The sequence below is a fragment of the Ochotona curzoniae genome, unplaced genomic scaffold, assembly GCF_017591425.1.
Source record: "Ochotona curzoniae isolate NIBS_2020 unplaced genomic scaffold, NIBS_Ocur_1.0 contig_3502, whole genome shotgun sequence".
Taxonomy (NCBI): domain Eukaryota; kingdom Metazoa; phylum Chordata; class Mammalia; order Lagomorpha; family Ochotonidae; genus Ochotona; species Ochotona curzoniae.
In genome coordinates this window covers 780,741-795,170 of record NW_024465886.1, presented here as the reverse complement: position 1 = coordinate 795,170, position 14,430 = coordinate 780,741, and the positions used below count along the sequence as shown (strand labels likewise).

At 44.4% G+C, this 14,430-nt stretch overlaps 1 protein-coding gene across 7 annotated transcripts in view; it reads right to left on the bottom strand.

Annotated features, from left to right (window-relative positions):
* The window catches only part of TRPM3 (transient receptor potential cation channel subfamily M member 3), a 409,651-nt gene that overhangs the window by 262,737 nt on the left and 132,484 nt on the right, over positions 1 to 14,430 (bottom strand). The window contains exon 1 of one of the 7 annotated variants that reach the window (XM_040980948.1): positions 13,454 to 13,687. The exons of 5 other annotated variants lie outside the window; for them this stretch is intronic. In XM_040980948.1, the coding sequence (XP_040836882.1) occupies positions 13,454 to 13,543 (90 nt within the window). In that variant the 5' untranslated portion in view covers positions 13,544 to 13,687. Of the gene's footprint in view, positions 1 to 13,453; positions 13,688 to 14,430 lie in introns of those variants that run through there. One more of the 7 variants, XM_040980949.1, reaches the window with a different exon arrangement.

Sequence of the window (14,430 nt, the reverse complement as noted above, 5' to 3'; positions counted from 1 at the left end):
AAGACGGTATCAACATTGGTAAGAATGTGTACCAAACTGAACTTGCATATGTTGCGTTACAGTATAAATAGGATGGCCATTTTCAAAAGTGTTCAATATCTTCCACTATGGTCAAACATAGGCTTACTCTGTAACTCTGCATTCTCATTCGTAGTGGATGCCAAGAAACAACTGCCTGTATCCTTACAAACGTGCATAGAAGCTTTAATCATGTGATCCCCAAATGAGAAATAATCCGGACATCATTAACAGGAAAAAGAATAAGATAGGCAAAACAAAATAAATGACACAAAAAGTTTGGTAAGTGGATGAAGCCAGGCATAAAAAGGTCCATATTGTACAGTTTGATTGGCACAAAATCACACATCAGGCAATCTAGACCGTGTTCTACAGGATGGCCAGTTAGACACGGCCACAAGAGGAAGAGAGGGACATTCAGGGAAACAAAGCTTATTATACTCCCTAAAGAGGAACAGGACAAAGCCCAGGATCCCATGGGAACGGCTACAGGGTAAGCAGGAGGCAGAGGACTTGGGCAACGAAAGGCTTAGGCCTAAGTCTGCAAGGAAGGTTTCTGTGGAAAGCAGAGCAACTCAAGTCCTAAAAAAATGATGGCAATTCTAATTGGATTTACTGCTTATGTGGCTCTTGACACAGTGGCTGAGATACCTATTGTGATGTCCACATCTAATAGCAGAGTTCCTGGATCAAGTCCCAGCTACTCTCGTCCAGTCTAACTGTCTGTTATCTACACGCCTGGGTCACTGCCACCCACCTGGAACACTCAGATTGAGTTCCAGGCTCCTGGCTGTCATAGCTATTGTGTGTGTGTGAAGAGTGAATCAATAAAGATTTCTCTCTCTCTTCCCATCCCTCCCTCCCTCCTTCCTTCACCACCTCCGTCTTCAAATACAGAGAATAAAATACCTTTAAATGATTTTTTCTTGATAAATAAACAAGCACCTGTTAGGGGATTGTTAGGGGATTTGACAGAATGGCGGAGGATGGCCTCGGTAGAGAAACTGGTTTCAATGGTCTTAATGCTTGGAATTCTTTTGTTTGTTGACTGGTCTCATATGTGACACACACCTACTGCTTTGGTTCAGTAACGTGCCATCAGTGGCAGCTGCAAAGTCAGTCCATCATGTGTTTTGCAGCATTTTCATAGCTTGGAAAAAAGACATTCTTGCCATAGTACTTGTGTACTTTGAGTGAAAAAGATTTAAAAATGTATAAAGCATGATAAAACATTTCTCCACGATGAGACAGTTTGGATATGGAAAATGCATTTGCCAGGGGCACACACACACACAAAGAATGCAAGCTGAGGATCCCTCCCACAGTGTAACCCTCTTAACAGTGCATCCTGCAGCGGCTGAACAATTCCTCCACTCACTGACTAATGAATCTGGGTTCTCTTCTGCATTCGCGCAGCTGGGAGCAGTGGTGCCACCTACAGCCCTCTGAAGCAGAGGGTGAGGAGGTGGCAACGTTGCACTTCTGCTTGAGCAGCTTAAGCTGGGCAGCCCGTGCAGGAGCTGTCTCCTCCCAGGGCACTCCCCTTACACCTGCCACTCCAGCTCCCCTCAGGAGAGTTCCCTCCAGGAGTCCGCTTTCCAGGCTGCCTCCTTGAATGTGGCTCAATCACATCTGCCTATGGATCCAGAAAACTCTTCATACCCCTAGCTTCTTACATCTTTACGTCTTGACTTACAGGTGAGCTTTTCCAGGAAACCTTGCCACCCCTCTCAGCGCCCTTCCTCAGAGCTCGCCAGCACAAAAGAATACAGCAGACCTCTTACCATTTCCATTTCCTAGTCTGTCACCCTCTCTCCATTAGTGCCTTATGATCAAGACCCTACTGCTTTTCATCTTTGATATTCCAGTATCTAGGGGTGTCTGACATGTAGGAATATACGACTCTAGTGAACAAGTGTGTCAAGAATAAATACATTGGTGAGAAAAGCTAATTTTAATACACCTGCTTTGATATATAAACTATTACACAGGTAAATATATATATATAAAGAATACTACATCAAATTTGTGTTAACTTTTTTACTTCCAAAGAACTCCAACGAGGGGTGGGTGTCCCAGCACAGGTGTTAGGTTGCCCCCTTGAAACACCTGCATCGCCTGAGCGACAGTTCAAGTCCAAGGTACTGAGTTTCTCATCTAGCTTCCTACTAATGTGTCCTGGACATGGCAGAAAACGGCCTCAGCGTGTGGGTCCCTGCCTCGCACACGACAGGCTCAGCGGGAGTTCTGGGCTCCTGTGTTCACCCTGACCAAGCCCGACCGCAGACCTGTGCAGAGACCAGTGGGTGCAAGCTGTCTTTCCTTCCACCTCCCTGTCTGATGCTGTACTTTTGAAGCAGGTAAAAACAAACATGTGCAAGGAGCTGTACCGAAAACAGGAGTGTTCTGATTAAAACTTTAATACTCTATTCTGCATAGAATTCCTTGTAACAGTGTCAAAAAAAAAAAAAACTATGAAACTGCATTACCCTTATTCAGGCTATTTTTGCATTGTTTCTAAACTGCGCACTATTTTACACAATTTGGGGATGGTGCAATTTTGCTCAATCGGAAGAGTTTACAAAGCCCATTCAAAGCCCAGAGGACGTTTCAGCCATGGTGAAACGAGAGCAGTGCCAGTGAACTCCAGAAAGCATGTGAGGGGCACCTGGTCCCATCTCAAGGGGGCTTTCAAATATTTCCTCGTGATTCCAATGTCCTCCTCCGATTGAGGAAAACCTAATATTTTTTCAGGTTATTTACCCTCTTTCTCAGGAATATTGTCTTCTTATAATGCAACTAATCAGGCTCTGTGGTTGGAATCCATTTTTTCCTACTTGTAGACATCATTTATCTTCATTTTGCAGACTGAATTCTGAAATCTTAGATTTGGAACTGTGAAGAATGTATGTGTTTATGGAGATCAACGCTAACTGAATCCATGAGGCTCTGTGTCTTCATCTCGAAGTAAACCCACTCCCACCCTGAGTACCTGCTGGAAGATTCAGTTTAGGGGGCAAAATTTATATACTGAAGATTCAATTTCCCTGCACAGAGCTAAGCACACAAGAGCAAGCATCTGACCAAATCTACTTTGGTCTCCTGAATAATACGAAGATCCCTTAGGAGACGGGAAATGGTGGGCTATGAGGAATGCAACGGTAGCTTCATGTAGAACTGGACCCTATGAGGAATACCGAGCAACAAAGGAAGCTGGCTTACAAGCAGAAGACTGAAGTAGACTGGCACCAGAAGTGAGACTCCAGGGCACTTAGCAGAGATGCCCGCGCCCAGGCACACTGGCACCAGAAGTGAGAGACTCCAGGGCACTTAACAGAGATGCCCGCGCCCAGGCACACTGGCACCAGAAGTGAGAGACTCCAGCGCACTTAGCAGAGATGCCCGCGCCCAGGCACACTGGCACCAGAAGTGAGACTCCAGGGCACTTAACAGAGATGCCCGCGCCCAGGCACACTGGCACCAGAAGTGAGAGACTCCAGGGCACTTAACAGAGATGCCCGCGCCCAGGCACACTGGCGACAGTTTCATCCAGTCACTGAGCATTCGGAAGGCTGAAATGATGATGTGAGCGTGAGTTCATGAGCAATGACCTGCGTGATGGTTCATCTTATGTGTGCACCTTTCTGGGGCATTGTGGCCAGATATTTTGACAAATATGATTCTAGGTATTTTTATAACACTGGTTTGGAATGACATTTTCATTTAATCTGGGAAATCTTAAATAAAGGAGGTAGCTCTCTTTGTATGTGAGTAAACCTTGTGTAGAATAAACCGCGACATCAGTTAGTAGTCATTCGCGGACCACCAGCCTATTAACCCCCACATGTTCGTTGTTTTAGATTCCCCAAGCCTCCACAATGACAAAAAACAATGTTAAAATGAGTCCCTTTTCATTAAACACACACATGCAATTGATTCTTTTGTTTGGAGCGCCATAATACAACCTACAGCCTCTCAAAAAATGGAAGCAGTTGTGCATGGCCGGCACACATTCCCTAGACCAAATTATCATCCAGGAATCCTGAAACACATGAACATGAAACGCATCACGTCTAGCTCATCAGGAGGAAAAGGAAAGAATTCATATTTATCAAACACAGCCATAGCCTGTGCAAAAAGCAAACCTGGATTAATTTCTGAATCCTACAAAGCAAAGGGAACTAAGGCTCAGAGAAGTTTTCCAGCTTGTCAAGGATGCGTTGGAGAACATGTAACCCTCGTTGCTGTCAAGTTTCCAGTCTACTTGTTTCTATCATCTAATCTCAAGAGAACTCAACAACCTAGTTGAGTGTCAGATGAGCAGAATAGAGTGAGCAGACAGAAATTGTGGAGGAATGCAAAGAACGAATTCTCAGTTTGAATCGGAGATGCCCACCAGTGCATGGCAGAAATCACCTGGCCCAAGCTTCGCAGTTAGACTGCGGTAACCATCTGTTCCAATAGTGTACAAGGCTGCTATGGAGGGCATGTCACCTGCTCGAAAGGCAAATACCTTGCAAACCGAAAAGAACCCTGGAAATCTGAAATTTCTAATACCATTTCACTCTCATTTTCTGAACGTTTCAATAAAGTTTGTGAATAATGTAATCTTTTGGAAAAAAACTGAGACTCCATTTAACATTTTTCTAGAACAAGTTTTCACTTTCTCAACACAATAGCAAGATCTCTTCATTCTGCTAAAAGGCATGTGACATGCCAATCACTGAACAATGCTCTCCTCTAAGCTTCGTTCAGCTTTCTACACAGAGCTAAGGTAAATACAATCACACAGTGTCTTTTCTGTCATTCATATCTGAGTATCTGGATCTGAGTATCTGAGTATCTGGATCCTGTCTGGGTGCCCATGTGTGTTCCGGTTGCTGCACTTCCCATCCAGCTCCCTACTTGTAGCCTGTGAAAGCCCAAAACCCTAGAGACCCTGCACATGCATGGGAGGTCCAGAAGAAGGCCCCGGCTTTTGGATTCAAACTGGCTCAGCTCCAGCCACTTGTGGCCATGTGTGGAGTGAACCAGCAGATGGAAGATCTTTCTGTCATTCTCTTCATAAATCTGATCTGCCCTTCCAGTAAAAATAGTGTTTTATGGCATGAGATAATTATATAAAATTCAAGTTTCACTGTTCATATATGTGTCTTACTGGGTCACAGCTCTGCTCACTCGCTATGTATCCAAGGCTACCTTTGTGCTACCATACAGCAAAGATGATTCTTTCAACAGAGAATAAACACAAAACAGTTGTTACCATGATTAAAAGGGAAGTACAACCTAACACACAGTGTGACCTGACCTTACAGAACAGGTTGCTAAGCCATACTTAAAACCCAATCTTCTGATTTTGTACATGAGAAAACTGAGGCACTGGAAGATTCGATTTGTTCTGGGAACTTAGCTAGAATATTAAATAAATACAGAATTAGGCCTAAAATCCAGTTTTATGCTCATTTGATGCTATTGAAATTAATCATTCAAAATTAGCTTCATTTATACTCACCTTTAAACTCAATAGAGGAGGTAGGTTTGGGTGTGGCAGTTAAAATGCCACTCGGTCCGCCTTTCCAATAAACAAAATAATAAAAATAAATCTTTAAAAAAAAATGCCACTCGGGTCATCCACATTCTATGTTGAGCTATTCCTGAAGCATCAAATGATGGGTCAAGTTTTGGAGTTTCTCCTACCAAATGGGAGACCCAGGTTTAACTGCAGGCTCCTGGCTTTGATCTGGTCCTACTCTACCTGGTGTCAAGAATTCCAAGACCATATAATAGGATTTTGTTCATCTAAGAGGCAAATTCGTAACACCAAATCCAAAGCATAGTTAGACCTTCTTTCCAACATTTACCTGTGTAAGGATACTTCATTGAACAACCAGATTGTCCTTGGCTCTTTGGAAAGTTCTACACGCAAGAAGATATGATTCTCAACTTTGAAGGATCCTCAGAATGAAGAGGAAGAGCTCATACACAAACTTGCTACCAGCAGAGCTGGAATGACCCACTGACTTTCATGGACATGCAGAAGAGAGGCTAACCCTGCTCAAAGATGCAGGAAAAACTCCCCAGAAACCCTCTTACTGAGTTGCATATTAAAAGCTGCATGGGAGCTGGCAAGGAGCAGATTTGGTTCAGCTTTTCAGGATATGAAAAAACAAAAGGCCAATTTCAGCAAGACACAAATCAGACATAAAGGCAAAAGCGTAGAGATCGGATTGTTGGAGACATCAGATATTTTACCAAACAGCTTCAAATCTGTTTGATGGGAAATAGAGAAAAGTACAGAAAGGGAAAGATAGCAGCATGCCAGTTATTCCTGCATTTGAAATGAGCCATTCTGGGAAGAGGGGGATGAATTTACTCAAGGTAGACAAGGCTACAGGTAGCTGCCGCCTTTCGAATCCAAGAAAAACATACCAGTTTAGGAACCAGCAAGAAACAGAAGGGGCGAATCAGACACCTTTAACAGGACCTGCTGCAGGACCGATGTGCTGATAAAAGACAAAAGAAATCAATGCATCTTTTCTGCAACTGCAATTCAACCAACTGGGAGAAGGCAAGAGGGGGAGCTTGCTTAGGTCAGCAATAGACTTGGTGCTGCTTCTGTGTTTGGTTCTTTTCAGCTCCGCCAGGGAGAGTATGTGATCTTCTAAGTAAACAAGCATCAAGCTGATCCTTGCTCCCAATTCAGGATACTACCTACGAATCCTAAGCATTTCTAATATCTAAGTCAAATTCCCTGGTGAGTCTATAAAATCACCACTCTCGGGAGAACTTTGAAGACTTCCATTTATGAAAAGGCTGTCTAGATTTATATATAATACAAGGCATTATATGTATATCTCTATTTAGTTATACATTAAAACTTTATTTATTAGGGGAGAAGATCAGAGTTCATTAATGTTATTCCTGAACTGAGTTCCTAGCTACGCGCCCTCAAAAATCACAGAGAATATCAAGTGGTTGTAGAAGAAACCTCAAATATTATTAAACACAAATTCTTGTATATGATAACCGGAAGCTCAATATCTACCTCCTAGAGGTTTCATCCTATCCAACCATCAACGTACTGTGTCTCAGCCTTACACTCAGGAGCTAAGACTGTTCTGTTCACATTTATTTATTTCCATATTTAGTACTAAGCATTACTTTATAAGATTTTCAAAACTATGGCTAATTTTAAATACGAAACTGCCTATCCAAACAAAAGCCCTAGACACTCTTGCGCTCTGATTTTTTTCTAACTGTCCAAAATGTATAGTTAGTTTGTGAACTCTGCAGAATGGGTGTCTGTTAGCATGGCTTTAGTCTTGACCCCAAAGTAGATGGCCACTTTCACTTGGTACTAACACATAGTAATATAAATAAGAGACGTGGCGAGGTGAACTCTGTAACTCCAAGGGTCATTCTGGAGGAATGCTAGGGGTGCATGCCGCACACTGCATAATCATGACCAGGCTAGGCATCTGAGAGTTCTATCCCATAGCCATACATACAAATAAACCTGGTAGAACAGAAACATTTGAAATTTTATGCCATATAACCGAAAAATTTCACAAAAAAAAAGTGGTGTTACAAAGAGCAGGAAGTCAACAGAAGAGGCACAAACTTGGCTCCAGATGAGATTGTTACATTACCTGCAAGCAAAGCAGGGAACCTGAACTCAATCTGGTTTTCTCTCTGCAGGTGATCTTTCATGATTAAAATCTGAAGACCTGTGTAGTGTTTACTTAAAACCTTTTGCACCTACAGTCTGCTCGCACAAAACTTGTTCCGCTCAAATGCCAGTCTAGAAGAGGCCACTGAATTAAATGTCCCTGCAGCTCAGCAAAATCTGTGGCACTCTTTCTTCAGATAGGGTCCTTTCCGCACCACAAGCAATGGGAATCCTTGGGAGAATTTGCTAAAAATGTGAATTCTTAGGGTACCTGAAGTATCAACATGCCCTGAGCTGGGCTTCAATATTTGCTTTTTTGAAAGCTCCCCAAAGGCAGTCTTTATGGGATTTCATAAGAAAAGATTTGAAATGTTTGTGGAAAAATGGAATTGAATGTGTTGGGAAAGAAGCGCAGTCAAAGGCATTGTACCCTCAGAAAGAGGAGTTCATTTTGATGCATGAAATCTTTGAGGTTGACACACGGCTTTTTCATAATGTGTTCTGATGGACTTTTTGAAGATTGCCTTGTATGAATGGACTTCAAGATCATTTTACACCAAATAAACTGACCATTTAACTGCATTTTCTATAGACCTTTTGAATTACCTTTGTGCTGCTGTATGTGTTTGTACATTCAATAAACATTTACTGAATCTGTTTTCTCAGATGCAGTGCTTAAAACTCTTTTTCACGGTAAGAGAACAACAACAAAGAGGTCTGGGGAGACAGACTGAAGTTACATCCACACAAGGGGAGAAGGGGCGGTGGCAGGACACAGAGTCAAGGCTGAGTCCCATCCCCCCTTCCTGCAGGAGCCCTTTGCCCAGGAAAGGCCCCTCTCTCACGTTGGTCCTCAGTAGGACGATCCCTGGGACTGCAAGCATCTCCTGTTGAGAGCAGCCCTGGACTTGAACATCTCGGCCATTTCCTCTACGTTCCCCAGCAACCACATCTTGTTTTGTCTTCTCTTTTTCTTTCCTCCATAATAGAGGCCACTAGGGACAGAACTCTGTGAAGGGACAGGAAGGTTTCTTGTTGCCTCTGGAATTTCCTTCGGGCAGCCTGAGCAACAGTTCACAAAAGGCAAGTCACGTGGCTCCCGACTGAGCAAGCCTGACCTGAAACCACCACTTGGAACACAGCAATTCTGCCTCTCTCCTGGGCTTTTATGTGGTCACATTTTCTTTGCTCTCTCTCTCTTTTCCTTAAGGACATTTGAGGCCGGCATACTAAGATGGAAAGACACAAGTGTCTTTGTTTACAGTCCTTAACATTCTAACAGTACACCTTGTTTTCCGAAAGGCAGTTCACACTGTAAGCTGCCCATCTTTGAGGCACTTGGTGGAATGGGTGCCTAACAAGCTCCTAGACCACGGTGGCCATGATTCACGTTGTAACAGATGCAAGTACCCTTGCTGCCAACAAGAACATGGCTCCGAGTACCCTGTCCTGCCTAAAGGAAAGTGCTGGCTCCCGCATCTCATTGCCACTTTCCTTGTAAAGACACAGAATCCTAGATGTGAGTAGGAGGTTTTGAAGGACCTACACTTAAAATATAAACAGAAACATCCGTCAACTATTTCAGGAAGAGTGTGAAATAGTTGGAATTCTTGGATTCTGGAATTCTCGGATTCAATCTCAGAAGGAAGAACTGATTTGGATATTAGGAGTTCATCCATTTCAGGATAACACAGTGAACACTGGTTATCATCATCTGGAATTATGGAAGACTACAACGTTTGCCCTTGGGCAGAGTTTGTGTGAAGTTGGCAGCTATGATAAACAATGACAACTACAAAGCAAGGACAGCCACACTCTCCTGAAAAACCAAGGTTTACTAAGCAAAATACAATTAAAAATGACAGTTGCGTATTATTTCAGGCATTCCAGTGGGTCTCACTGTCATGTGAGATGAGGAACAACATTGGTGCCACGTGTCGCAGTCCCACTGGAGTCAGTAACAGACTGACCCCTTCCGGGTTACAGAAAACTGCACTGCCCTCGCTTTCCAGGACATACGGGACCAGAAGCTGAGATCAACGTCCACCCAAACAGGGAAGATAGAAACTCGGAAGTCACGCTATATTTTCCTATCTACCAGAAAAAAAAATCTGTTTAACAAGCCATGGTGCTTTGGTTTAGCCCAGATTCTCATGAACTCACCAGGCCTCTAATCTGATCTCTCATCCTCCAGTTGTACCACCTCATACATTGTAAGCAGTACAGCCAGGGCAATTAGACAAAACACGAAACTGGCAGTCACACTGCTGCCAAGTGTCTGTAATCGTACCCGTAGTTCATGATGTGGCAGTGAAACGCCTTGCTTCCCTCTGCACACAAAGCCCTCTGGAACTCGCATCATGCCGTTCCCTCTTCCCATTTCCTCTTCCTATTATAATATCCAATCCTTTCAGCCAAATAGGCTATGCTCTTCCATGCCCAGGGAGCAAGGCCAACTGCACCAACAGAGACCCCAGCATTGAGTATAAACCAAAGTGCGAGTCCCTCATTTTAAAGAGGACACAGGTTACTCACATAGCAGTTAAGTAACTTATCCAAGGCCACCCAATTGGGGAGGAACGCAGTGGAACTGGAGCCCGATGTGTAGGCCGCCTTTCCTGGACTGGGATACTTTTAATCTCATTTTTGACATGGCTCAACATGGGCAGTCACACCACTGCCTTGCATTTGGTCTTTTTTAAGCTGTCTTCCCCAACCTAATGTGGTGCAAGTACACAGCGTCCTTTCCCTTAATGTAGCTCAGTTTTCAGGAGTCTTCCCTCAGTAAGTCTGCCAAGACTTCAACACAGAGAGCTCTCTGGCCTAAAAATATTCTTCAAATTCCACATAAGTTCCCAAAAATAAAATCTCCCAAATGAAACAATGGACCCGATCATGAATATGAAATATGCTAAGAGCATTCTGTCACTGAGACAAATGACTTTTGTGATTAATAGTAAGATGAACATTTTGAGACACACCAAAGCAAAGACAACAGTGAAGCAGTAGTTTGGAGCAGATCCCATCTGAAACGCACCCATGCCAAACAGGCTCTGTCTTTCGGATATTGTCACCAAGAGCACGCCCAGAAACTGGCTTTGAATGTTATTTCCACATGTAACTCCACATTCACAATACGAGTTCATTGGTATGTTCAAAACTGGCTCTGAGAAGGGCAAAACAACAAATGAGACACTTTCAGGAGTAATAACAAGTATATTCCAACACTTTCTGGGTTCGGTTCATGTTTCAGATGCTGGCCAGCCTCTTCTAATTCTTTTGTGTCCTGTTTCCATTAGGAAATGGGAAATTCAGGAAATAGGATTACAAGACCATTTCTAAATATTAGCGTGATATCAAAGTAAGCCAGCAAAGAAACACACATTTTCAAGAAAAACGATAGGGAAGGAAATTGGTTTGAATCCAATCTGTCAGAAATGGTGAGTGAGCTGAGTTTAGCTAAATTGAATCAATTTCTCATTTGCTAAACAGTCAGGATAGAGATGGCGTAGCAACACAGCAACACTTGGAAGATGCGCAAGATTAGCTGTTGGACAGGGAAGGTGGTTAACTTCGCACTGCCGTGAGAATCCATCAACCAAGTGAGATGGTGGTAGTACTACGGGTTAGGGTTAGAGTGGAGTAAGAGACGGAGGAAGGACCAAGGCAGGCAGGGATAAGTACTATCATCCAAATCAGGGAGAACATTCAGGAAAAGATGTGAACTATTGTCCATGAACTTGTCCTTTATGTGAATGACAGAGCAGGGCGAGGATGCAGAGATTCACAAGGTGGAGTCAGGATCCAGCAAACTGGAGGAAAGCCACAAGGCATTCCCACCTGCAGTGTGCTCACACCCGTCTTCATTTCCTTGTAAATACTGAGGAAGGAAACGGACATACCCTAATCCTGGAAATGACCTCCATAGCCAAAGCCTCACAGAGTCTTTCGAAAACCACAGATGCCATTTGCAAAGAAAGTTCTGTAGCAAAACAAATCCTTTTCCAGACATTGAAAAAATCGGAAGGATACTTATGCATGAATTATTATACAATAGCATGTCAATACAGGCTGGTGAGATTGGGCCATAGGCCTGTAATACACTGGTGTCATACCGATGACATCTCCCCATGTGACCGTGGACAGTATGAGCAGCTGAAAGAGAAGCTATCTCTCTTCCACAGATAAAGAAGCAGGGGCCACTTTAATGGCTTTGTAGCAAGAACACATATTATCATTGTTGGTGTAAAACATTCCAGAGAATTAGCAATGTAACAGGGTGATACGCAGCACCTACTAAGATGACTTTAAAAGCATTACACTGGGGTGGAGCCAAGGAATGACTTCACCTGAGAGATACAGCTCATCGCACATGGAATTACTAGAGTTGATTTTCTCTGCTATGATTCAATTTGCCAACAACTGCACTTGCCCCAGATTCTGGGTTCACCAGGGACTGCAGAGGAAGATCAACATTCATTTGCTCATTCTTGGGCATCCTTCTTTTTCATGCTAGATTGTTCCAATATGGCAAAAGCACATATATTCCAGAAAGTCTCTCTCCCACTCCACATGTTCAAATGTGTTAGGGGAGTAAATCATTGCCATGACAACCATAGAATGGGGGCTTCAAGCTCGGAGGAAGCCTTTGTGAATACCAATCTGTTTAATAGGATAAGGAACACCCAGGCATCAGATAACGCTCCTTGGTGAGGAGCCACTAAACCATACGGAACCAAGCGTCCTCATCAGACACATCCTAACCAGAACACAAACTCAGAGAAAATTCTGCAAGTGCCATTTTAAGGGTTAATTCAGTAATCCTCCATGGTGGCCGTCTTGCCTCAACATGCAATAGAAATTGCATGAAAAGGTCATATATGACCTAGAAAAGAGAACTCAAAACTTTGCATTGTCTTCTAACTTCACATAGATGAGGAATGTCTAAAACTGGGCACTCCCAGCTCACCCCCCAAAAAGAAAATTGTGCCACAATTTCTCCTTTAGGAAAAAACAATTATTTTCTGCACATATCTATTTCATTTGCATTTCCTCCCCTTCTCGATAGAGGATGAAAGTGGATTCTGTTTTTTCCCTTCTTTGATGCATTTCCTTCTAGCAGGAAGACTGCTGAGCGTACGAGGCAGCAAGCCCACTCCAGGTGTAGCACAGCCTTTTGTGTGAGTCAGAGCTAACAGGAGCTTCAATGTCTCAACAATACTTTCCCCCTACCGATTTGCTCAGGAGACTAAACTGATCATGCCTTTTGCAAAGCCCAGGGCATCGATCTGATGGGATTCGTTCTTTGTCTTCACCTGATAGACCACCTAACTATACCAGGCTTTGAGCATAACGAGGAGGCTCCTTTGTTCTCCCAGGTTCCATGGGAAGGGAAAGTGGGTAGCAGGGCTTCCCCAGGGAGGGGAAAACCCAGGAGCCACACACAGGGGAGTGCCAGACTTCACACCCACCACCGTTTCCACTCCACCAAAGAAGTTAATTAATTCTGTGTTAGGGGTGGTTAAATGGGGGCTGGGGGAGCACTCAGCCAGCCCATTCTCTGAGACCACAAGCTCACGCCCTCCTCTCCATCCTGACAGCTCAGGGGTGGGGGCAGTGAGGGGGGCAGTGAGCCTCCTGTCACCAGCAATACAGCCAATACCACATGCATCTCTACTCCCCCAAAGGTGTGTCCCAGTCCCAAAAGTTGGGTATTTAGACCTGAAAAGAATCGTTTTGGGCATTCAAATGAGCAAGTTACAGTACCTTAAGAAGTCTGACAGATGGGAGAAAGGCCGCGTGGCACAGCTTCCGGATGGTCCAGTTCAGGGGGCGAGAGGCATCAGTTTGATTCATGACCCTTCCAAATTCCACCGGGAAAACCAGAAACTGCACTCCCGAGCAACGCCTAGATAATCAACAGTTCCCCTCGGCCCTGGCATCCCATGGTCATCTCCACACCTGCGAATTCCACCAGGGCAGAAGCTTCCTGGAACTTGGTCAAGTGGCACTGACTGAGCCCCTGCACCCTCCTGAGAACGCCACCTCCCCTCTCCCTGCAGCCGCGCTCATGCATACCAAACGTGGCTGAAGGGAGGCACGCTTCTGCTTCAGCGAGGGGACAGCCTGCACAAGACAGCCTGTGGTCGAGGCAGAGCAGCCTGCTCCGGAATGCGCGCCCCCACTCCCGCTCTCCTCCCAGTCAGCGCAGGTCAGGCACTGGGGGGGAACCTGGGCCATTTGCTTTGCTTGCTGGCTTGAAGGGGGGAGCCAGGAGGAGGGCAAAAGGGAACAAAAATGAAGCCAGAAGGAGGAACTTACACTTTCTTGCACAAAAGCCTCTTTGAGGGACTGGAAACTGGTGCGGGGGCGGGGAGGGGCTAGGACAGAGAGAAAGGATGCCTCCTGAGCAGGATCGGTGCTTTCCCCGGGATTTAAGCGACACAATAAATTGAGAACTATCATACAGCGGTGTGCAGGGAAGGGATCGCTGCGGCGTCCCTGGGTTTTTATTAACTGTGATTGGCAGTCCTTACCCTGATGCATACATTATCCAGATAGGATGATGGATAGGCAGACGGCAGTGGGAAAGGAAACTCCCTCACCTGCTCTATCCACACGCACGCACACACACACACACACACACAGAGTAGTAGCATGAGTTATTCTTTTCATAGAAAGCAGTGCAAACTAATACATGTTTGAATTTGGCTTACTTTTCGAAATGGCAGTTTCTAAATTGG